The sequence below is a fragment of the Cryptomeria japonica genome, chromosome 8 (genome assembly GCF_030272615.1).
Source record: "Cryptomeria japonica chromosome 8, Sugi_1.0, whole genome shotgun sequence".
In the NCBI taxonomy this organism is placed as follows: Eukaryota; Viridiplantae; Streptophyta; class Pinopsida; order Cupressales; family Cupressaceae; genus Cryptomeria; species Cryptomeria japonica.
Window position 1 is genome coordinate 379,877,813 of NC_081412.1, and position 24,106 is coordinate 379,901,918.

The following is a 24,106-nucleotide window of genomic DNA, read 5'->3' on the forward strand; positions in this document are numbered from 1 at the left end:
AGTACACATTCTTTTATTCAATTATAAAAACGTTTAAATAGCATAATCATTAACATGCATTCCATTCTTATGGTTTAGAATTCTAAGTTTATCTCATCTAAACTCTCTCTCTATCTTTCCAAGTGTCGTGGTTCATTTACCTCTTTTCTCAAAACATCATATTTAGATTAAATACTAATCTGTGACTTTTCATGATTTAAAACTTAACACACCGACTTCACTAATTTACTATAACGACAATCTAATATGATACAAGTTCGTAAAACACTTATCTATAAGGCTTTTCAAATGAGACACTCAATAATCATCATCATTTTTCTTGCAAAATTTGAAAGTCTAAGTCTTTCCTTGTGATATCAAAATAACTTCATTATTTATAAGTCGTTATCCTATTATTTCATCTTCTTCATGGTTCAATCTCAAAGTTTCTCTCTCTATCCTCTTCCTTTATTTAGAGAGGATTGGGTGATCTATGAGAGTTTCACTAAGTTTATCAACAAACTTAAGAAAGTATTTCACTATTGTATCTATATTTACATGAATGTAATTTTTGAACAATTAATAATGATTCCTTTCACGATTCTATCTCTTCCATTAGTATATTGCATAGGTCTAAAACTAGATCATTTTTTAAAGAATATGTAAAGCAACTTATAATGCAATTCCTACTACTCTTTAACATCTTCCATGCATGTTCTTAGTTATTTTATCATATATACCTCATAATACATTTCTCTATAAGACTATTCAAAAGCGAGTTCAAACAATTTTGTTCTAATCATGGCTTGACTCAATCAAACTTCTTTCTAATAAACATTATATAACTTCATGACTCACTTACTATCCTTGCAAAATGACCAAAGAATTAAGGTAGATCCTACCTCCTTATGCTCTTGTTACTGGCTTGAGGTGATGAACTTGCTTCCCTCTTCACATTTGCCTACTCTCTTTCAAGATGGTTCAAAAACTCTATGTCTCTTTCCATCTGTCGATTTTTCTACTAACTCCATCCTCCATATTCTTCTTTTCTATCTCTTCTATCTCTAAACTTTACTCTGAAATTTGACTCCAAATCTGAGATGATTACGACTTGATCAAAAACACTTCTAAATCTCACTACTTTTCTCTTCTTCATTCCATTCTCTAATCCTCGGCTGCATCTCCTTCTTTTTCCTCTTCCATCTCCTCCTCCTCTCTTCCAACTCAATGGTCTATATATAGTGTTGCTGTCTACCTTCCTTTCCTACTTTCGAGCTCTCTCTCCTAGAGGTGAATTGATTCTAAGTGACACCACTCATGTTCTAATTGCAACATAACAATCCTAAATGGTTTTGAACACTTATGTGTTCTCCATGCAATGTTATCCATTATCCATTTCATGACACCACACCACTAAGCTATTAAATTCATAATTATTAGTTATCTGTGTGGCTTTTAATTCCAAGACTATGTCCACTTTACTAAAAACGAATTCCCTAAAATATGCAAAGTTTAAATAACTAACTTATACATGTCGATCAAGGTGTTTACGTGGGATGATAACCCATGTCTTTTATTAATTCATGCCACCTCACGTGTAATAGTCATCATGGTTTATGTTTGCAGCTTGGTCGATGTGAAACCAAAGTTGACTATGATTGAAATAATCCCTTAAACTATGCCTACTACCATATTGGATCTGCACGTGGAGCATGTTTTAGTATTTGCGAGGAGGGTTCGATGCAACGTGGAGTTTGGTTTTATAAATAGGGAGGAGGGGTGGTCGGTAGTAATACGGACCCCTACCTTTTATTAAGGGGTTGGTCGATAGTAATATCGACCACCCTCTCTATCATTTAATTCACTTTAAAAACTTAGTTCACCGCCACTTAATTTAATTTGTTTTATTTTAATTTTAATTTTTTTAAGTTTTTAATTTATTTATGTTTATATATATAATTAATGACTTTTCATTAATATATATTAAGCATTAAACTTGTTAATCAATTTCTTTAATAACCTTTTTCTATAATTAAATATATATATTAATATATATTTTGGATTTTCATAAAACAGTTTAATTCCACAAATATATCTACATATTCAATAATTAAATATGCATTTACCATAACAAGATCGAATTATTTAAGAATTCGTATATATATATATATATAATGCACATATATTTTTAAGTACGATTTTCATACATTTATACATGTCTAAAAAGAACATAAAACCTAGGGTCGATATTCATTTTTGAATCATTTATACGTTTCATCTCTTTTAACAATAAAGCATAATATTTCACCATTACTCATGTAACTTAAATTCAATTCAATCGCCACTCACATCATGCAATCAATGCACATGTATAATTATTTAAATCAATCTACTACTCATGCTAAATTTATCATTTCAATTTGAACAAACACTCAAATAAGGTCATTTAAATCATCCATCTTTCAAGATGCAAATATAAGTCCTAATGTAGTGTGTGAGAGATTCCATCTATCCTAACGAAATACAAGAGCTAAGACAACTCTACCTGAACCATGTTCTCGCCTTCATCATTGTTCACCTATTCCTGCATTCACTTTGCACTCAATCACTCATTAGCAATGACGATCCCAATTTACAATAAAAATTATTACTGATCATTCAATTGTATATAAATCATATCAATACATTCGATATCCTTTCTTATTTTATTAACAGTTCTATTTCATTTCAATTTCATGTGAAAAATAAACATTATTTTCCTAATTAAATAATTATGGAAAAATAGGGTTCATGACACAAATAGAGGAGGAAGCCTTCATGCCTAGGAACAGAGAAAATGGAAAGAGGAGCTCGAGCCTTCATGCCCATGATCAGGGAAAGTGGAAACAAGAGCTTTTGGTTAAACATAATATGTTGGGGAGGGGTTGCAGCTTCCATGTCATCAAAAAGATGATTGGCTGCCACTCCCCACCCAAACAAATCCTTCTTTCATTCCTTTGTGGTCTCCTTCTTCAAACCCCTTGCCATCCTATGGCAGAGTAGAAGCAGAGGATGTGCCATGCTTGGCCTTTCTTGACAAGAAAAGGCTTTCACACCCCCTATAGCAATCCTTCTCACTTTCACAACCCCTCTGACAATAAACAAACTCACACAGAAGAAAACAAAAAAACACCCATCCGATATCACAGAGCACACAACAACTCCATGCACGATCTTGCTCAAACATCATCTTCCTTTCTGAGGAAAAAACCACTCTCAGAAAATGAAAAAGGTTTCTTTTTTCTTCTACCAATTAAGTCACCACTCCATTGTATTTATAACATTTTCACACTGATAACTCAATGATGAACGGTGAGTACCAAACCGGTACTGAGAGGGGGAGGTGAATCAGTGCAGGCACAAAAATTTTCCCTAACCGGTTTGACTGCAAACAGTGAACTTGACTAGCAATCACTAACACCGATCAGAACTTGATCACTACAGGTTAAACACAATGTTACTGGGAAAGACATAAACCAACAACACTTAGCTTTCCATACAACCTACTCCCTCATTTCCACTTTATCCTTATGCATAAATAGATAATCTATCATCAGAGATACAATAATTTACTAGCATAACATGATTCACCGCTTGACAAAAAATAATAAAGCATCACATGAAAGAGGCATACATGACACACATATTTTTCACATGGAAACCCAACTGGGAAAAACCATGGTGGGGATGAATACCCACAAGATGTTTTTGAACTCTTTAGAAGTCCACTCTGTTAGGAGCCTAGTCTGGTTAAAGACTGTTACAACAGGTTCTGTTAGGAACCAATCCTGTTAGGGATCACCCGGTTAAGGGATGGCTAGAATACCTAGTTAAGGGTTAAACCCTATTATAGGTTACCTTCTTAGAGGACTTTCTAAACTCAATGGCTTTGAGTCACCCTATTAAAGGATTTACAGCAAGCTAGTTAAAGTTACCCGGTTAAGGGATTTTCCAACTGTTGAAGTAGTTAATGATCAACAGGTATTACAATGATCTGGTAACAACACTCAATGCCAATGCAAATCCGCTTTAGTTCCTTCCTTCTGCACACACACTATGGAGGTATCAGTCCTCTTATCTGGTCTGGCAAGAATCATGTATCTCTGCACTTAGATACACACACACCATTTGCCAACAACCTCAACAAGAAACACATCATCAACCTTATAGGAAATAGATAGGTTGGCAACATAAACCCTAAACCCTAAACATCTAGGTCTCAAGACATTCTCCATCATTCGTTCTTCACCACTTCATGGAGGTGATAACCCATCACGCTTTCTCCACTGTTTATAGGGACTTTGCACATTCCCAACATAGACAGGATCAATCTCCTTCATGCAAGATCCTTCACACGCACAAGGTTGACGTGGCAACACGATTTGATCTCTATCATAATGCTAACTCATCACATAATGTCATCGGTTGAGTCACACAGGCTCAAGACACTCTAACCGAAAACCCTAAGGCTAAGACTACTAACCGGTAGTCATACCATATTAAACCTTAATAGAAAACATTCCATATGCCAATTCACATTACATCATACTGGTTCACCTGAACAAGCATACCGCTTCTCCTTTTGCACATATACCGGTTCACAACATTATACCGGTTCACTTTGTTAGTTGCTTAACCTATAGTTGCCTAACCGGTTCACTCTTCAGCATATTGACATCAATGACAACATAATATCATCATATCAACATACTCTGCACAAATGCCAACAATCTCCCCCTTTTGCATTGATGGCAATATACAAAGATATCACTCAGCATCACATCTTCTCCCTATTGCTGCAAATATCTTCTCCCTATTGTTGCGGATATCTTCTCCGCTTCACATTTTCTCCCCCTTTGACAACAATGCCAAAGTGGAGGCACAAGCTTTCATGTTCCACTATGTTGCTCTCCCTAAGAAGTAGCATCCTTCAACACATCAATCCTGAAAAAATATTGGACATTGCAATACCTGACTGATGTGGAGCACATACTTTTAGTTCACTTCTTGAAGGGGCAACACCCCTAATTCACCTCTCAAATAGGTAAATGAAGCCTTTGGTAGAGGCTTGGTGAATATATCTGCTAACTGCTCCTTACTGGAAATATGTTCCAATACAACCTCCTTGTTCTGAACCTTCTCCCTCAAGAAATGATACTTGACCTCAAAGTGCTTGGTTCTAGCATGCAAAACCGGATTCTTGGAGATGTTGATTGCACTTGTGTTGTCACAAAATATACTTACCGGTTCAGATACAGGAACTTTGAAGCTGTTCAATACATGCTTCATCCAAATAGTCTGAGTGCAGTTCATAAAAGCTGCAACATACTCTGCTTTTGTTGTAGACTGAGAGATACAACTCTGCTTTTTACTCATCCATGAGACCAGTCTACCATCGAGAAAGAATACACCACCGGTTGTGCTCTTCTAGTCATCTACATTACCAGTCCAATCAGCATTTGTGAACACTTTCAGGTTGAAATCATTATTGTATGGATACCATAACCCATAGTCAATAGTTCCCTTTAGATATGTAAGAATCCACTTGACTGCTACCAAGTGGGATTCTCTTGGGCTTTGTTGAAACCAAGTGGTAATACCCACTGCATGTGCAATATCCGGTGTGCTATGCACTACATAATGCAACTTACCAATCATTGATCGGTAATCCTTCTCATTTACCACCATTGAGTCATCCTCTTTTGATAATTTACAACCGGTCACCATTGGTGTACCAACCAGTTTTTTGTTTTCCATGCCAAAAGTCTTCAACACTTCTTTGACATACTTGGACTGAGTGATAAAGATTCCATCTTTCATTTGTTGAATATGTAGTCCAATGAAGAACTTAATCTCCCCTATAAATGACATCTCAAACTCCTTTTTCATCTCATCTACAAAATCATGACTCATCTTGTCATCTCCTCCAAAGATGATGTCATCAACAAATACTTCATAGATAAGAATCTGATCTTCTGATTTCAAGTAGATATTGCTATCTTCACTTGTTCTTTCAAATCCAATCTTCACAAGATGGGAATGCAAGCATTCATACCATGCTCTTGGTGACTGCTTTAGTCCATACAAGGCTTTATGTAGCCTACACACCATGTCACTATCTTGTGATAGGGCAAACCCATCTAGTTTCTCTATATACACCTCCTCTTCAAGTATTCCATTTAGGAAGGAAGATTTTACATCCATTTGGTATACCTTGAATCCTTTAAAAGATGCATATGCAAGAAGCATACGCACTCCTTCCAATCTTGCTCCTAGAGAAAAGGTTTCTCCATAGTCTTCTTTTTCTTCTTGGGTGTATCCTTTACACACTAGTCTTCTTTTTCTTCTTGGGCGTATCCTTACCACTGTGCCATCCTCATTTAGCTTGTTTCTGAAAACCCATTTGGTTCCAATGACATTTTTATGCTTCGGTCTGGGTACCAAAGACCATGTACCATTCTTTTCTATCTAGTCAAGTTCCTCCTTCATTGCCTTGATCCAGTCTTCATCTTATGTGCCTCTTTGAATGATTTAGGCTTAAATTCAGAGATCATACATGAGCTTTCTCTGACCTTTCTTCTTGTAAGAATTACTGCATCTTTGTCTCCTATGATCTGCTTTGGATCATGATTGAGTTTGACATACCTAGGTATGTTCTTAAAATATTCCTCTTACTTTTCTTCTTCGTCCTCATCTTCATCAGCATCAGCATCCACCAGTGTAGAAGCACAATTACTGGTACTGGGCTGATTTGCAACCGGTTCCCAGAAGGTTACTACCGGTTCATCTCCTACTTGCTCACTGTCGGTTTCCTCAAATTTCCCAGAGTTTTCATCAACCCTAACATTGATGCTTTCAACAATTCTTTGAGTCCTATTGTTGAAGCATTTGAGAGATTTACTCTTGGTGGAATATCCTAGGAATATTCTTTCATCACATTTAGCATCAAACTTGCTCTGATGTTCACTTCTCTTGATGTAAAATTTATTACCAAACACTCTAAAGTAGCTTACCACTGGTGTCTTACCAGTCCAGTACTCATAAGAAGTCTTATCCTTTCCCTTTTTGATGAGTACTCGGTTCATTGTGTAGACTGCAGTGCTCACCGCTTTTTTCCAAAAGGTGTGAGAGACCTTTCCTTGGATCAACATAGTTCTAGTTGCTTCAACCACAGTCCGGTTGTTTCTCTCTGCTAGGCCATTTTGTTGTGGAGTTTGGGGGGCAGACAGTTGCCTCTTGATGTCATTCTCTTCACAATATTTGTTGAATTCACCGGAAGTGAACTCCCCTCCTTGATCAGTTCTACGGCATTTGATTCTTCTACCACTTTCCTTTTCTACCAGTGCTCTGAAAGCTTTGAAATTTCCAAAGGCTTCAAACTTGTCCTTCAAGAATGTGACCCACATCATTCTTGAGCAATCATCTGTAAGAATCATAAAATACCTATCTCCCTACACACTCCTAGTTTTCATAGGACCACACAAATCAGTATGCACAAGATCAAGTAAGTTGTCAGCAGTGAAAGATTTACCTTTGAAGGTTGAGGAAGACATTTTCCCCAGTTGACATTCTCTACACAAAGGATTTTTCGGTTTGCTCAGCATCGGCAGTCCTCTAACTACCTTGATCTTACTAGCCTTTATTATGTTATCAAAGTTTGCATGGCAAAGTCTCCTATGCCATATCCAGCTATCATCAAACTTAGCCATAAGACATGTACTTATATTTGCATTTAGCTGAAATAAGTTACCTTTGGTCTGCATACCAGTCCCCACCAATTCACCATTCTTTTCTTTGATTTTGCACACTACATTTTTGAATTCCAGAGTGAGTCCACTGTCATTCAGCTGGGCAACACTCAATAGATTGTGTCTGAGACCTTCCACCCAATACACATTGTCAGCACTGCTCTTTCCATTCAAAGAGATGGACCCTCTTCCTTTGACCATACATGGTGCATCATTACCAAAGCGAACCACATCACCATCATATTCTTCCAAAGATAGAAACTTGCTCTGGTCACCAGTCATATGGTGAGAACAACCACTGTCAACAATCCACTCATTGGAATTATCAAAGCGGGAGACAAGAGCCTTCTTGTCTGACACATCTTCCTTTACTGCAACAAACACAATATCTTCATTTTCTTCATCTTCTGATTCCTCATCTATGACACCTTCATCAACTGCTACAAAACAATTTCTCTAGTTTCCTCCTTTGAGTTTATTGAACTTGTCTGGTTTGTCCTTGTTGTTACCATTAGGACAGTTTACAGCAATATGTCCTATCCGGTTACAAGAAAAGCATTTCAAAGGGATTTTACCTCTGTATTTACCGGTTCCCTTAAGAAGTCTCTTGGCAAGAAGAGCTTCAAATTCCATCAAAATCTCCTCATCATCCATTTCTCTGCTCTGTCTTGGTTCACCGCTGGTGCTTGCTTCTTTTCCTTTTCTGGATGGTGCAGTAGAAGCTATAAAAGCTGATTCAGTCTTTTGAACACTGCCATCAAAGCAATTTAGCTCATAGGCTGTTAATTTTGTAATGATGGAGTCTAGGGATACCTTAGTCTTGTTTATTGACCTCAACTCCTGAATAGCAGCAACCCTTATTGCATAGGTTGGTAATAAGGACCTCAAGACTTTACTAATAATAGTAGAATCTTCCATTTTTCCTCCCGCACTCTTGATGTCTCCAACAATAGTCTTGATTCTTATTCCATATTGTTGAATGGTCTCACCTTCAACCATCCACATGTCTTCAAACTTCCCTGTAAGGCTTTATTCCTTAGCTTGTTTTACATGCTCATCACTGCCATAGATATTCTCAAGAGTATCCCATACTTCTTTGGGATTTTCTTTATCGTGGACATCAATGAATTCAATGTCAGATAAACTGCTGATTAGGGCTTCCATGACTTGCCCATTCTCATGAATCTCTCTCTTTTGATCATCGGTGAGAATATCGGTAGGGATAACATAAGCATTCTCAACATAGCTCCAGTGTTGAGCACCCATGCTTCTGATGTATATCTTCATTCTGTCCTTCCATATTTTAAAGTTATCTCTGTTGAACTTTGGACCTTCCCTCTTCATCATTACAATAGGATCTTTCCCTCAAGCAGTTAAGCTTACAACACAGAGGACCTGGAGGACGCTCTGATACCAATTGATAACTCAATGATGAACGGTGAGTACCAAACTGGTACTGAAAGGGGTGGTGAATCATTACAGGCACAAAACTTTTCCCTAACCGGTTTGACTACAAATAGTGAACTTGACTGGCAATCACTAACACCGGTTAGAACCTTATCACTACCAGTTAAACACAATGCTACTGAGAAAGACATAAACTGGCAAAACTTAGCTTTCCATACAACCTACTCCCTCATTTCCACTTTATCCTTATGCATAAACAAATAATCTATCATCTAAGATACAATAATTTACTAGCATAACATGATTCACCGCTTGACAGAAAATAACAAAGCATCACATGAAAGAGGCATCACACATGAAACACATATTTTTCACATGGAAACCCAACTGGGAAAAACCACGGTGGGGATGAATACCCACAAGCTATTTTTGAACTCTTTAGAAGTCCGCTCTGTTAGGAGCCTAGTCCGGTTAAAGACTGTTACAACAGGTTCTGTTAGGAACTGATCCTGTTAGGGATCACCCGGTTAAGGGATGGCTAGAATACCTGGTTAAGGGTTAAACCTTGTTAGAGGTTACCTTATTAGAGGATTTTCTGAACTCAATGGCTTTGAGTCACCCTGTTAAAGGATTTACAACAAGTTGGTTAAAGCTACCCGGTTAAGGGATTTTCCAATTGTTGAAGTAGTTAATGATCAACAGGTATTACAATGATCTGGTAATAGCACTCAATGTCAATGCAGATCCGCTTTAGTTCCTTCCTTCTGCACACACACTATGCAAGCTTCAATCCTCTTATCTGGTCTGGCAAGAATCACGTATCTTTGCACTTAGATACACACACACCATTTGCCAACAACCTCAACAAGAAACACATCATCGACCTTATAGGAAATAGATAGGTCGGCAACATAAACCCTAAACCCTAAACATTTAGGTTAAGCAATTGATCGGTTCAATCTTGACCATTGAACACTTTGCATTTGAATACAATGGTCTTGAACAGATCTTCACCGCTTCATGGAGCCGCTAACCCATCACGTGTTCTCCACTATTTACAGGGACCGCACATTCCCGAGGTAGATAAGATCAATCTCCTTCATGCAAGATCCTTCACGCACACAAGGCTGACATGGCAACACGATCTGATCTCTATCATTATGCTAACTCATCACATAATGTCATCGATTGAGTCACATAGGCTCAAGACACTCTAACCGGAAACCCTAAGGCTAAGACTACTAACCGGTAGTCATACCATATTAAACCTTAATAAAAAACATTCCATATGTCGGTTCACATTACATCATACGGGTTCACCTGAACAAGCATACCGCTTCTCCTTTTGCACATATACCGGTTCACAACATTATACCGGTTCACTTTGCCAGTTGCTTAACCAGTAGTTGCCTAACCGGTTCACTCTTCAGCATATTGACATCAATGACAACATAGTATCATCATGTCAACATACTCTACACAAATGCCAACACAAACTTCATTTGGTGATGCTCATTCACATGAAAATTTATCATTTTGGTGTTTTTCAACATGACTGTAGACTCTAGAAGTCATGCCTATCAAATCCACTGCATCTTGCTAAGGCTCATCTATTGTGAAGGATTTTGTTCTGATTTTATTCCTCCTTGATTGGACAAATTCTGCTTCAGAATCCTTGACAACAAACAACCCGAGCTCTTATTTTTCAGAGAAATTCATGATCTCCCATCTCTAACTCAGAAGCTATCCAATCATTTTATGCCTCTGAAACCGTCGTCCTCACTTGTCTAATCAACCTCGACTCAAGAGAAACCTTCAAACTAGTACCTCAAGAATGAGTCAGCATCCAAGCCTTAAAAATTTTAGGTTGCGAGCTAGCGACCAGATAGTTTGTGGTTAAGTTTTATGGTTATCGCCAGCTCGTGAGGTAAAATGTCTGAAGACGTGATCAAGCTGCAAGTTGGCGACAAGTTGGTTGGGTTTACATCGCGAGGTCTCTAGCTTTTTGGGTGTTAGTGTTTTATGTTATCGAGCTGGAGATTGTTAGTGAAATTGCTTTGGTCGCGAGGTCTCGAGTTGGTCTGATGTCATACATTATAGCTGTGAGAGTTAACGAGTAACTCATTTCATACAGTTGTCGCTAGCTCTCATGTTTGTTTAATGTTAGCATTTTTAGGTCACGAGATAGCGACTAGACAGTTTGTGGTTAAGTTTAATGGTTATCGCCAACTCGCAACATTAAATGTCTGAAGACCTGATCAAGCCGTGAGCTTGCGAGTGAAGTGCTAGTAGTTAAGAGATAAACATTTTTATGTTGGCGAGTACGCGACAAGGGTTAAAATTACCACTATCTCCAAGTCGTTGCGGCGACGAGGACTTAACATTTTGTGGTCGAGAATTGGCGAGTGGCAGTTCAGTTTTCCTCAGTCGCTAGATCTCGAGGTTACGAAGGCTTAGCATTTTCAGATTGCAAGTTGGAGATAGAGTCGTAAGGGCTTGTCGCTAGGTTGCGAGATTTTCTAATGGGTAGTCTTCCAGGCAGAGAGTTGACGACTGTGTGCCACGTGTTTTAATGACTTAAAGTTAATATCTTGAAATCGCCAATATTTTTTTTATGGTTTGAAAATAGCTTGAAATCGCCAATATTTTAGTTTTATGGTTTGAAAATAGCTTGAAATCGCCAATATTTTATTTTTATGGTTTGAAAATAGGTTGAAATTGCCAATATTTTTTTTAATGGTTAGAAAATAGGTTGAAATTGTCAATTCAAATATTTTTCTGGTTTTAAAAACATTACAATTGGCCGATGCAAAAAAAAATTGGGTTTTAAAAACATTACAGTTCGCCAGGATTTTTCATAAACTTTGAGTGATCACGGTTGATTCGCCAATGGAGATTATTATTTTTCTCTGTAAACTGCAAAAATTCGCCAGTAAAATTAAAATTTTCCTCAGAAATTATACAGCTTTCGCTAGCTTTTTACACCTTGTCCAAGGGGGGGGTTTCTTAAAGTTTTCCTTGGTAATCAATTCTAAACATTTCCTCATCTTTCCATCCTTTAGAGAGTATTCTATATTTTTAAATCTCCTAACATCAACCATTTTTTGTCCAAACTCAGATGAAACATGTTCATGCAAACATTCACCTATCAAAGAATAGTTCCCACATAAATTGCAAAGGGCATAAATGCATGAACTGGAAAGAAATAATTGCTCCTTAGGTGGTTTACAAAATAAACTTGCAATAAAATCTTTTATAGTTTCGGGTGGAACATAAACACCAGAAACCTGCACATGATCATTACCATGCAACATACAACATATATATCGAAAAACATCATAATAGTAACGAAACTGAACATGAGTTTTACAACAAGATATTCTTTGTTTATTGATTTTAACATACCAAGGTTTGCATTTTTCAAATGATCCTTAACTAATTCGTAAATTCATTAACACGGATTCATCACTAATTTTTTTAAAGAATTCAGTTTGAGTCATGTCAAGAAGATGTTTTGGATGAAGATTGTGAATTTTTGATCCCACCCTTAACTTTAAAACATCTCTAGCATTTGATGAAACTCTAGTATTATCATGCCAAAATTTGCAATTAATTGTTTAGTTTTATCATTTAATTTCATGTCCGACCTTTTAAGTCTACCACTAAAACTCCAACAATGGTTTAGTGGATCAATTTCAATTGTGTCTCTTCTTTTGGCCGCTCTTGACAAGGTTCTACGATTTAAGTTTAAATAGCCACTTATATCACTTAACATTCTTTTACTAACAATTGTTTTGTCAACTATAGCAATTGTTATAACTCTACGTGCCACATTCTTATGTTTAGATCGACTTGTTTTATCGATAAAATGATGGCACTGGCAACAGTAGATACAACTTGCTTATATGATTCACCTTTTCTTTTTGGTTTTGCATAAATACCTATTTTTTTCATGACTTTACGCAATTTTAACATTTTTATTAATTGTAGCATTAATTGACATTGGAATCCTAACTTTTTATTATAGAAAAATTGTTTATATAATTTGTTCATGTGTGTTCTGATTTGTCTCCAAGAAACTAACCCATTAAGGTTATCTAGCACATTGCTATCAATAGTAAACAAATTACATTCATTTTCTTTCAGAGAGGGTGGTGTAATATTTTCAATTTTTATTTCTTTTCGTATTGGTGTATGAAATTTATATCCAGCTTCATTTAAATCAGCAATTTGATTGGCATCATAGTCTTGGGGATTTAAAAACGTACCAGGATTCGCATCCACATGAACATTTGCATCAACAGTCATACCCGTATTTGGTTCTACACTTCTTGTGTCCATCATGATCTCTTTAATGGTCTCATCTACAACAGGCACTGAACTAGATGCTTCAGAAGTGTTATTCAATTGTCGTTGTTGTGATCTTCAATCTCTTTGGCGTTTTGCCACCTCTCTTTGTGCTTGAATTTCGTTCGTTGTCATTGTCTTCCTTTGTTTCTTTTGACATTGCTTAGAACCCATCTTTACAAACTCCTCTTCAAAAAATAATATCTTTTTACCGAGTTCTTCAGAAATTTGTGTAAAAAATATTAAAAAGTACTGTCAAATGTTGTAAAAAATGTTTGTCAGTACGGATTTCAATGATAGTGTGGTAAATTGATGCAATCTATTTTTTTTTACAGTAACGGTTATTTAGGAATGGGCCCCCGTTTTATTTAGGAATGGGCCCCCATTTGATGCAATCTATCTTTTTTTTACAATAACAGTTATTTAAAAATGGGGGCCCATTTCTAAATCCAACGGTTAAAAAAAGGAACGGGCCCCCATTTTGAAAACAAGGGCCCGTTCTGTGGAAGTTGATTTCACAACATGCCACTTGGCTCAAGATTAGGCCCGGGATAGGCATGGGATGGCCACACCTAAGACATGGACCTGCAAATTCAAATCTCCATGAATGAAAGTACAAATATGAACTTCTGAAATAGTTTGCGTGCCTGTAATTAGAGAATTTTTATATGAAATTAAAACCCATTTCATATTATACTGTCTAGATTCTAAATATGTAAATTTATTTAAAAATTGATTATTTTAATTATTTTTCATTTAATTTATACTAAATTGGGTCCCTAAACTTGAAATATTAACTAATTTTGTTAATTTAATAACTTTTTTTATTTTAATGAATTTTGAAAAAAAAATTATGTCATCAATTTACACAAAATTCTTTTCTATTTAAAAAATAAAATAAAATAAAAATGTTAAGTTTACGTCAAATTATGTGGGTCGTACACGTAAAATTTTTAAAAAGATAATTACGGTCATTAAAAAATTAATTAAAAAAAAATACAAAAAAATATTCTCATCAATCTTCAGTGTGTTACGAACTATTTCCCAAAACGGTTTGAGAAAATAATTTTAATTGTGTCAAAAAGTGTGGGTCGTACACATGCATGGTATGGTCCTGAAACGGACATTTTTAAAACATAGTTTATAGAACTCCATTCAAAAAGTCATTTTTTATTATGTGGGTATTAAAATAAATTACATATTTGGAAAGTACACTCAAAGGGCTATCTTTTATTTTGTTAACTTTTTCCAAGATTCAATCTCCAAGTGTTTCAAAATTTAAGCTCAAATGAGACAAAATCTGAAAATCAGGGAAAACACTTCCACTTTTTGGCCAAAAAGTGGATTCAGCTTCTTGCACTGACCCATATGTATTAGTATTCTTTAAAGTAGTGTGAAGTATAGTAGATTCAATGAATTAGAGAACACGAGCTTAAAATTATTTGGATCATATATGTTGGAAGTGATTTAAAGGCTCACAATTAAATCTGAGGCAACAAACACATGAGATAGGTACCATTCCAAGACAAAAGATGGATAAATTTTTTAATCATAATCAAATTATTGTATTATTAGTCATTGAGGTAAGGAACCTTTTCTTTTGCATTCAATTTCCATAATTAACATTTAATTTTCATATTTGTGCCCACAACCTATTTATCTAAATTAATCTATTTTTTCATTTTTTAGATTAATTAATTAGTCAATATAAAACATTTTAAGGGAGGTATATTTTCAATATATTACTTCAAAAAATAATTTAGATCAAATTTTTGAAGAATATTTTCATAATGCAAAACTTATTTTTCTTTTAATTTTCAGTTTTAAGAATTTCAAAAGACATTATTATGGTTCAATTTGGGATCTTCAGTAAGAATAAGAAAGCTCACCACCGAAGCAAGAAAGCAAAAGCAGATCGACCTCGTAGGGGAGAGCTCTTATGTCATCTTATCCCATCTATCGGGTGCAAAAGCAAATCCAAGATGCCATATCTCTTCATGATTGGTTCCACACTCCATATGTGGGTCAGCTATTACGTTAGGCAAGAGGTTCGGTCATGAAAAGGGGAGTCAAAGGTGATCCTGCTCCGGAGTTACAAGTACTATGCTCTTTAGAAGTTACCCTACGGAATATAATAATAAGGATTATTCAAGCTAGCCTTAATTGGGGCCTCTATTTGAAAGCCAACAACCAACAACACTTACACTTTGAATATGGTTGTGATTGAGTCCCGTTATAGAAAAGATGAGAACAATCATTCAGCCTACTTAAAAATATCTTTTAGATTAAATTTTGAAGTAAGCATTTTCATAACATAATTTTTATCCTTTATAATTTTATATTAATATTAGATCAATTCAATAAAATATCAAAATTCATTATCTATTTGTATAAGTCAATTCCACGTGTATTAAATTAATAAAACAATTAAAATTTTCATTATTTCCATTAAAGTTATGTATTATCCCACTAAATTACAAATAGTATAGAACTATTAAATTTTTTAATTTATTATTTATTTGTATCTACTCAAATTAACAGGCAAAAATCAATTAAAAATATAAATTAATAATTTATAATATCTTTTTCCTTACTCTATTAAATAAACGCATATTTGATTGATAAGATTATCTAATAATCTCACCCCCTAATAATAATAACGGACTTCGATATGATTGAATAACTATCTGATTCATTTTTAATTGATGATGACTCAGTTTAATACCCGGTGTCACGTAATAAATGGTCTGCATTTTGCTATAGAAAGAGATGAAAATAAAATATAGGTACCTTTTATTTCTAAAATATAATAGCTAGTTATATAATTTAATTTTTTATCGAGTTGAATCCACCTTTCAAAAGGTAATAGAAAGAAAAAATATACAATTTTAATTATTTTGGGGGAATCCCTTTTATGTTATAGAGCATTTAAATTAAATGCACTGTATTTTCAATATAAGTTTTCTGCTTGTACATACCCCATCCCAGATATGACAGGTTGCCAAAGGTCTTAGGGAGGAGCTTATTTAATCTGTCAGAATTTTTCACGTACAAGTGCTGCAGGTTTGACATATTGTCTATGGTATCAAAGAGGTTATTTAAATTGGAACTTTCCAAGTACAAGTACTGGAGCTGTGTCAGATTGCCAATTATATCAAGATTATTTAAACTGGAACACTCTATCAAATTCAACTTCTGCAGCTGTGACAGATTACTAATGGTATCAGGTAGTTTATTTAAACTGGAACACCCTTCCAAGTGCAAGTGTTGGAGCTGTAACAAGTTGCCAATGGAATCAGGGAGGTTATCTAAATTGACACACATTGTCAAGTCCAAATGCTGCAGCTGTGATAGGTTCCCAATGGTTTCAGGGAGGCTAGTTAAATTGGAACACCCTCTCAAGATCAGGTGTTGTAGCTGTGTCAGGTTGCCAATGGTATGAGGGAGGTTAATTAATTCCATCAACTCATGTCCCTGCTGCAGCGACAGCTGCAGCCGCTGTTGCCGCTGCTGCCGCTGCTACCGCTGCCGCTGCAGCCGCCACTGCAACTGCAGCTCCCACTGCCGCTGCAGCCGCTGCCGCAGCAGCCGCTGCTGCAGCTGCCCCTGCTGCAGCTGCAGCTGCCGCTGCTGCAGCTGCAGCTGCCGCTGCTCCTCCTCTCGCTGTTGCAGCAACCGTAACTGCTGCAGCTCCTCCTCTCGCTGTTGCAGCAACCATAACTGACTGTCATAGATATCAGCGTTCCCCTGTCGCTGCCGCAGCCGCAGCAGCCGCTGCCGCTGCAGCTGCAGCGGCCACTGCAGGAGCAGCTGCCACTGCCGCTGCAGCCGCTGCCGCAGCTGCTGCTGCAGCTGCTGCGGCAGCAGCTGCTGCCGCAGCAGCTGCTGCAGCAGCTGCTGCAGCAGCTGCTGCCGCAGCAGCTGCAGCGGCAGTGGCAGCTGCTCCTCCTCTCGCTGTTGCAGCGGCAGTGGCAGCTGCTCCTCCTCTCGCTGTTGCAGCAACCGTAACTGCTGCAGCTCCTCCTCTCGCTGTTGCAGCAACCATAACTGACTGTCATAGATATCAGCGTTGCTTAACCAGGAATACATCGTGAAGTTCAAGTACTGCAATCCTATATTAGGAATTGAAAATAGAGAGGAGATAGAAAGTCTCTTCATGCCTGCACACTCTATTAGTTCCATAATCCTCAATTCAAGAAAGCTACCCTCAAATCTGGAGTGACCTGGTTTCTTTATTGCTCTATTATTCCCAATATCAAGCTGACAACCTTCCATCCTTAACCATATCAAACTAGATGGAAGCCTGACTAGTGTGTCTGTCGTCATGCCTTCTATCATCAGATACTTCAAATGAAGATAGCGAAGACCAGGCTTGAACAGCATCTCAAACCTTTGTGGACTTCCTCCATCGAGCCGAAGACGAGAGAAATTGATGTTGTGGGATATGGTGCCCTCCCATAGTCGGCTATGCTCTTTTTCTTTTTCAGCAATAGTTCGTCCCATATCTCTCAAAAGGTCATGCATATGAAATACACCACTTTCGTCAATCTTTATTAATAATTTCATTGACAGATTACATAGAGCGGTGTCTACCATCTTGTACAAGGATTTCCAGAAAATGATTGGACGTGTTTTTTCTTCTCCAATGAAGAAGCAAGCTATGTCTAGGAATATTTCTTTTTCTTCCTCATTAAGAGCATTATAACTTATGTAAAGTCTTTCCTGAATTTGTGGGTACCGAAAAATGTTGCGAAGAGCTTCCTCCCAGCAATCTATGTTATCCTGTTTATCATACAGGAAGGATCCAATCACCTCTAATGAAAGAGGATGCCCCTTACAAGCCTCTACCATTCTTTTGGACATTTTTTCATGACTCTGATTTGGAGTCGCTCTCAAAAATGCATGCCAACTAAATAACTGAAGTCCTTCATTTATCTTGAGTCCACTAATCTCTTGCATGCATTCAGATGAGATTTGAGCAACATTTAGAATGTGTTGGTCTCTAGAGGTTATAATAACCCTACTACCAGAGTGCAGCCAATCCCCAACCAAGGCATCCAACTGTGCAACAGCATCCACATCATCCAAAATAACCAGTACACGCTTTCCTCCCAAACGATCTATGAACAGAGATATGCCTTCATCAACATTGTCAACCTTTTCATCATATTTGGTTAAATCTTTGAGAATTTTTTTCTGCAAATTTCTAAGACCTTTAGTCTCTGCAGCAGTGGCACGGACATCAGATACAAAAGAAGCAGCTTCAAAATCAGCATAGAGTTGATTGTACACAGCCTTGGCAACTGTGGTCTTGCCAATACCACCAATCCCCCATATTCCAACTTTAATCACTTTATCCACTAAATTCAGATTTAATTTCTGAATGAGAGTATTCTTGAGATTGTCCAATCCCACTGGATGTTTGGCAACTTGTAAGGGCACTCTGTCCAAGGTCTTAATCAGATCATTCACCATTCTCTTTACTAGACGAGCTTCGTGGCTGCAATGACCACACTATGTCAATGCAAAAGCAAATTTCACAAATTGGAAAATAGAATATTAAAGAGCATTTTACTGAAAAATTACTTTACATAGTATAAATATTAATATTAAAGAATAAAAGTACGTATCAATTAGTCAATTTAAAAATAAACTTATTATATTTAAAAATTATTGGAGGAAGTCACCAATCAAAAAAGTTGTTAAGTATAAGTAAAAATTAATTTATTTTTCATTTTTAGTTTTAGTTTTTCCCAGTAGTTATTATAAAAATTAATCAAACAAAAATAGTTTAGTTTATCATTTAAAATTTGATAAAACATAAATATTTAAGAAACAAGCTACAAGGACAAGTAAATTTAAGCACATAAGACTGAATTTGAACGATTTGTTAAACTAGATGCATTCAAGAGGTAAAGCATCAAAGAGTTCGGCAGAGCTTGAGGTCAAAATCCCCAGGAAACCTGATAAAGAGAAAAATGGATAAAAAATCATATCCAGCTTGCTAGATGTTATGCACCATACTAGGCAAGGCCAGTTAAAGCATAGAAGCAGAAATCTGCAAAAAATTGTGATTTATCACAGTTAATCGCCATGCAAGATAGATTATGAACTGACACAAATCTGTCCTCTGATTTTCTACTGATCCAAGGGCATGTTTGCCAACACCAGACATATCACAATTTATTTGAGAATAAAATTGGTCTTTTTCATTTTTGTTCTACATATAATAGAAATAAAATTTTAAAATTAAATTGTAACTTATAATATATTAATAATAAATTTTAAAATTAAACGATAAGATAGAAACACGAATTTTTTTAAAAATGAAATTAGATTAATAATTTTATAGAAAGAAGTTTAGCTACAATTTCAACAACAAAAAATATTAAAAAAAATAATGAAAGCAAAATTTGAAATTATAAAAAATATTAGAAAAATAATGAAAGCAAAATTTGAAATTAGATTCACATTTTATAAATAAAATAGTTGGCAAAAATTTTATCACTTGAAAATATTTAAAAATTAATTAAAAATAGTTTTGTGATTTATAATTTAAATAAAAGTAATAAATTTTAAATAAAACTAAAAATATTATATATACATAAATTCTAATAAACAGAAAAAATTATATATGAATTATATTGTGTGAAAATATTTTAATGAATTGTAGATTTAAATTGTATTTAGAATCAAAGTATGATTTAGGAATTGAGGATGAAAATGACACTTTTGATAATAAAAGAACAAAAAATGAATTATCAATGTGAAGGACCATTAGTATGACCATAAGTAGAAAGGCATCAAAATAAAGAAGAGGGCAAGCTTTGGGAAGAGGAAGTAAAGAGATAAATTCAAATACCATCATTAAAAGATTCATTGAGTAATTTCAACAATGGGTAAAAGAAAATTGGGAAGTTTGCTAGTCTTTGCTAGTCTCTTAAATTTATTTCAAAGGACTTTTCATAGTTTTGGTGGTAAGGAGGAAAGGGAAACCATCATAAATAATAGTCCATGGGCAATGGGATCCACATGCTTCTTTTTGAAAAATTGGTGTTTGAACTTTGATTCCCTATCACGTCACCTTCTCAATTTTCTAATGTGGATTAGCTTGTATAATCTACTTGAGGAATATTAGTCTTTAGAGGGGCAATCCTAAATTGGAAATGGTTTAGGACCATATATTTAAATTGATAAGGAGGTTCTTGTAGGAAAATCAAGGATTTGTGCATACATTTATATTCTCTTAAAAATGTACTCCAATAAACACTGCTTTGGAATCAAAGGAAGGCTTATGGCAACAATCATTGGAGGTGAAAGAAAATATATATTCTAAAAGTTTCTCTCATGATGATAGGGAGTGTAGAGATAAATTAAACTCGAGATGGGTTTGGAAGTGGATACAAAAACCCAAACCTTCTTTAGATTTTCCTCCAAATTCTTCCATGCACATCACTTCTCACCTAAGTGATAGCCTAAATGCTCCTCACATCATCTAGGGCAACCATTGATAACTAATAACTTCAAGTATAGGGAGATTGAGAATATTGATGAACTAGCAAGTGAGCCATATGAAAGTAAAAAAATTGTTTTAGGAGGTTTCATTGCATAGAATGTTACAAGACTATCTAAAAGAGAGAGTTATTAGGTAAGCATAAGGAAACTCTTGCCAAGTGAAGTTCTAAAATCTCAAGGTACTTTGGTTGGAATCTCGAGACTTAAATACCAAATATTTCCACAATGCACCCAAAGCACTAAGATCTCAAATATATTGATTCAACAAGTTCCCAAGAGGTTATTTTTCACATGAAGAAAGAAGGTATTCAATAAGAGGCTATCTCCCTCTTTGAGAACCTAATGGCCCATCAATGCTTCAAACTTGAGAAATCAATATTGTCCCTTGAATTATAACCCAAAGTTGGTTATGATGGAAGTTAATCTAGGTATTATGCCTCCTACTTAGAGGAAGAAGAGAGGTTGGTGGTTTTTCAAGATGGCAACATTATTGCTCATGAAATAATACAATTGATTGTATCATCAAAACAAAAGAGAATGGTAATCAATTTGGATTTAAGTTAAGGATATGATAGAATGTGTTGGCAATTTTTAATGAACATTATAGAATTTTGTTTTGGGAAGATACGGACAGATTGGATCTTCAATTGCATTTCAACTCCTACATTCTTCATTCTCATTAACGAGAGTTCATGTGGTTTCTTTGAAGCCACAAGGGTCTATGATAGTGTTGATCCAAGTTTCCTTTTTCTTTTTGTTCTAATGGTTGAGATAGTGGAGAGGGTCATTAAAGCTTCAATCGAGCAAGGCTCTTGGATATAAGTTCAGGTTGCTCATGGACTTCTCGTCATATCACACTGGAACAATTAATAAATGACCCGATCCTTTATGGTAAGGCTTTCTATGGAAGAAGCAAGGATCATACAAAACATGTTGTTGGACATACATGCGGTAACCTCATGACAATTGATTGACTAAAGTTAAAAAAAAATCAACATAAGCAAAGTCCTCTAGAGACACATTGTGGCCTCATTTGTATTCAATATTGGGATTATCTGAAGCAAGTATCATGGGGTCCTACCATTTAAAGGTGAAATTAGAACTTGTGGGAAGAAACAATCTCTTCATGTAGAATAAGATCAAAATATTAGAAGGGCAAGCGAGTGACCTTTGTTGAAAAGATCCTCATGATAAAAGTCATAATACCTGTCATTTCGATTCACTAGATGTCTTGCATTCAACTAACCAATAAAGCAAGAAATATTTTGGAAGAAATCATGAAGAAATTCCTTTGGGTGGCTTAAATGAAATCAAAAGAATTCCATTAGCTAGATGGAAAATTGCTTGTAAGGAGAATATGAAGGTGCAAAGATTAGATCCATGAGGAAACAAAATAACGTGCTAAGAGCAAATTTGCTTCAATTGGAAATTGTTTAAGAATATAGAAGCTACGTGTTGTCAAATTACCTAGCATTAATATCTAGATGCACATGAGCCTTTTAAATTCTTTCGATTGGCAATAGTGATCCCATTTCTTGAACATAGAAAAAAAGTTAAAACTAAAATGTCATCACATTATTTTTGTATTAGTAGAGATAAAATATAAACAAAAATGAAGATAGAACTGATGAAAGTCATATAATATAAGAATTTACTAGAAAGTTGTGATGAAGCAAATGCTTTATTAGTCATTGTACTCTCAGTACCAAAACTAATCATTTTATTCTCAGATTTAATGCTTTAATATATTATTTCTAATTTATCTAATATTGATTCAAATCCAATCTATTGACAAAACAGATCTAGTTGTGAAGAAAGTGGAACTAATGAAAATTTATAATAAAATCTGTAATAGGGTTTTTAAAATACAGATGAGAAACAATTTTTTTTTTTTAAATAAATGAAAAATATAGACAAGCAAGCAGAAAGTGAGGTTCATTACTTACCCTTGAGTTATATCCATGGACCAGCCTGAGCGATCACAGATCCGTAGAAGGGCATCCCTCCACTCATCAACCTCTTCTCTTGGGTGTCGATCTGGATAGTTATAGTGTTTTGCAAATGAATCCTTGTAAGGACTGTCCTTCCCTCGAGGATATCTAACGTGGTTCGGATCCACATGATAAAACAGAGGAATGATCAGGGCAGGGTTTCTCAACATTGCAGCGGCCTCCTTGAGACACCATGCTGAGTTTGCATAGCCTTCGGAAAATATAGGAATGCATATGGCACTGCTCTTGATTGCTTCTTCCAAGCTCGGCCAAATGTTTTCCCCCTTTTCCAATTTTTCGTCGTCTTTGTAAACATTGAGTCCCGCTGCGGAGAGAGCTTCAAAGAGATGATCGACAAGAGTCTTTCTGACATCTGATCCCCTGAAACTGAGGAACACATGATACCTCTTATTGCTTCGGAAGCCAAGTTTAGTTACGGGAGGGCTGTATTGTTCCATCTTAGTGTTAACAGGGTCTGAAAAGATGGAGGAATTGCTCACGACAGAAAAGAAAACAGAGAAAACAGAGGATTCTACCTAAGATCTCAGAGCTCGATCTGAAGAGGGCAGAAAGAGAAAAGAAAGGATTCAACTCAAAATCGCAGATCTGTAACTCAACCACACAAATGTTTTAACTCAGATTGCCGTGCCATATCCTCTTATACATTGCAAATGGCAGACGATATTGAATAGACAAGTCAATTACTTAACTGGCACGGCAGGCGTGAGCAATTTCGAGGAAAGAGGCGAGGAAGAAATCATTACATTGCAATTGGCCGACAATATTGACTAGACAAGTCAATTACTTAACTGGCCCATGGCCCATGATAGAGCGTGAGCAATGTGGAGGAAGGAGAGAGTGCAGGCGTGAGCAATTTCCAGGAAAGAGGGGAGGAAGAAATCATTACATTGCAAATGGCCGACAATGGCCGACAATATTGACTAGACAAGTCAATTACTTAACTGGTCCATGAGAGGGTGTGAGCAATGTGGAGGAAAAAGGGGAGGAAAAAAGAGAGCGTCTTTATGTATGAGTTTACATATGGGTTAGAGTCTTATGGGACTACCTCATAGCTGCATT

The 24,106-nt window shown here is 35.9% G+C and overlaps 1 protein-coding gene across 1 annotated transcript; it reads right to left on the reverse strand.

Moving 5' to 3' along the window:
- Window positions 1-16,986: 16,986 nt before the first annotated feature.
- Window positions 16,987-23,885, reverse strand: LOC131066861 (disease resistance protein L6). Its single transcript, XM_059210370.1, has 3 exons — window positions 22,982-23,885; window positions 17,246-19,020; window positions 16,987-17,183 (listed from the first exon to the last, which is right to left on the reverse strand). Exons 1-3 carry the CDS (start codon window positions 23,482-23,484, stop codon window positions 16,987-16,989), a joined length of 2,475 nt encoding a protein of 824 aa, XP_059066353.1. The 5' UTR covers window positions 23,485-23,885.
- Window positions 23,886-24,106: the final 221 nt, after the last annotated feature.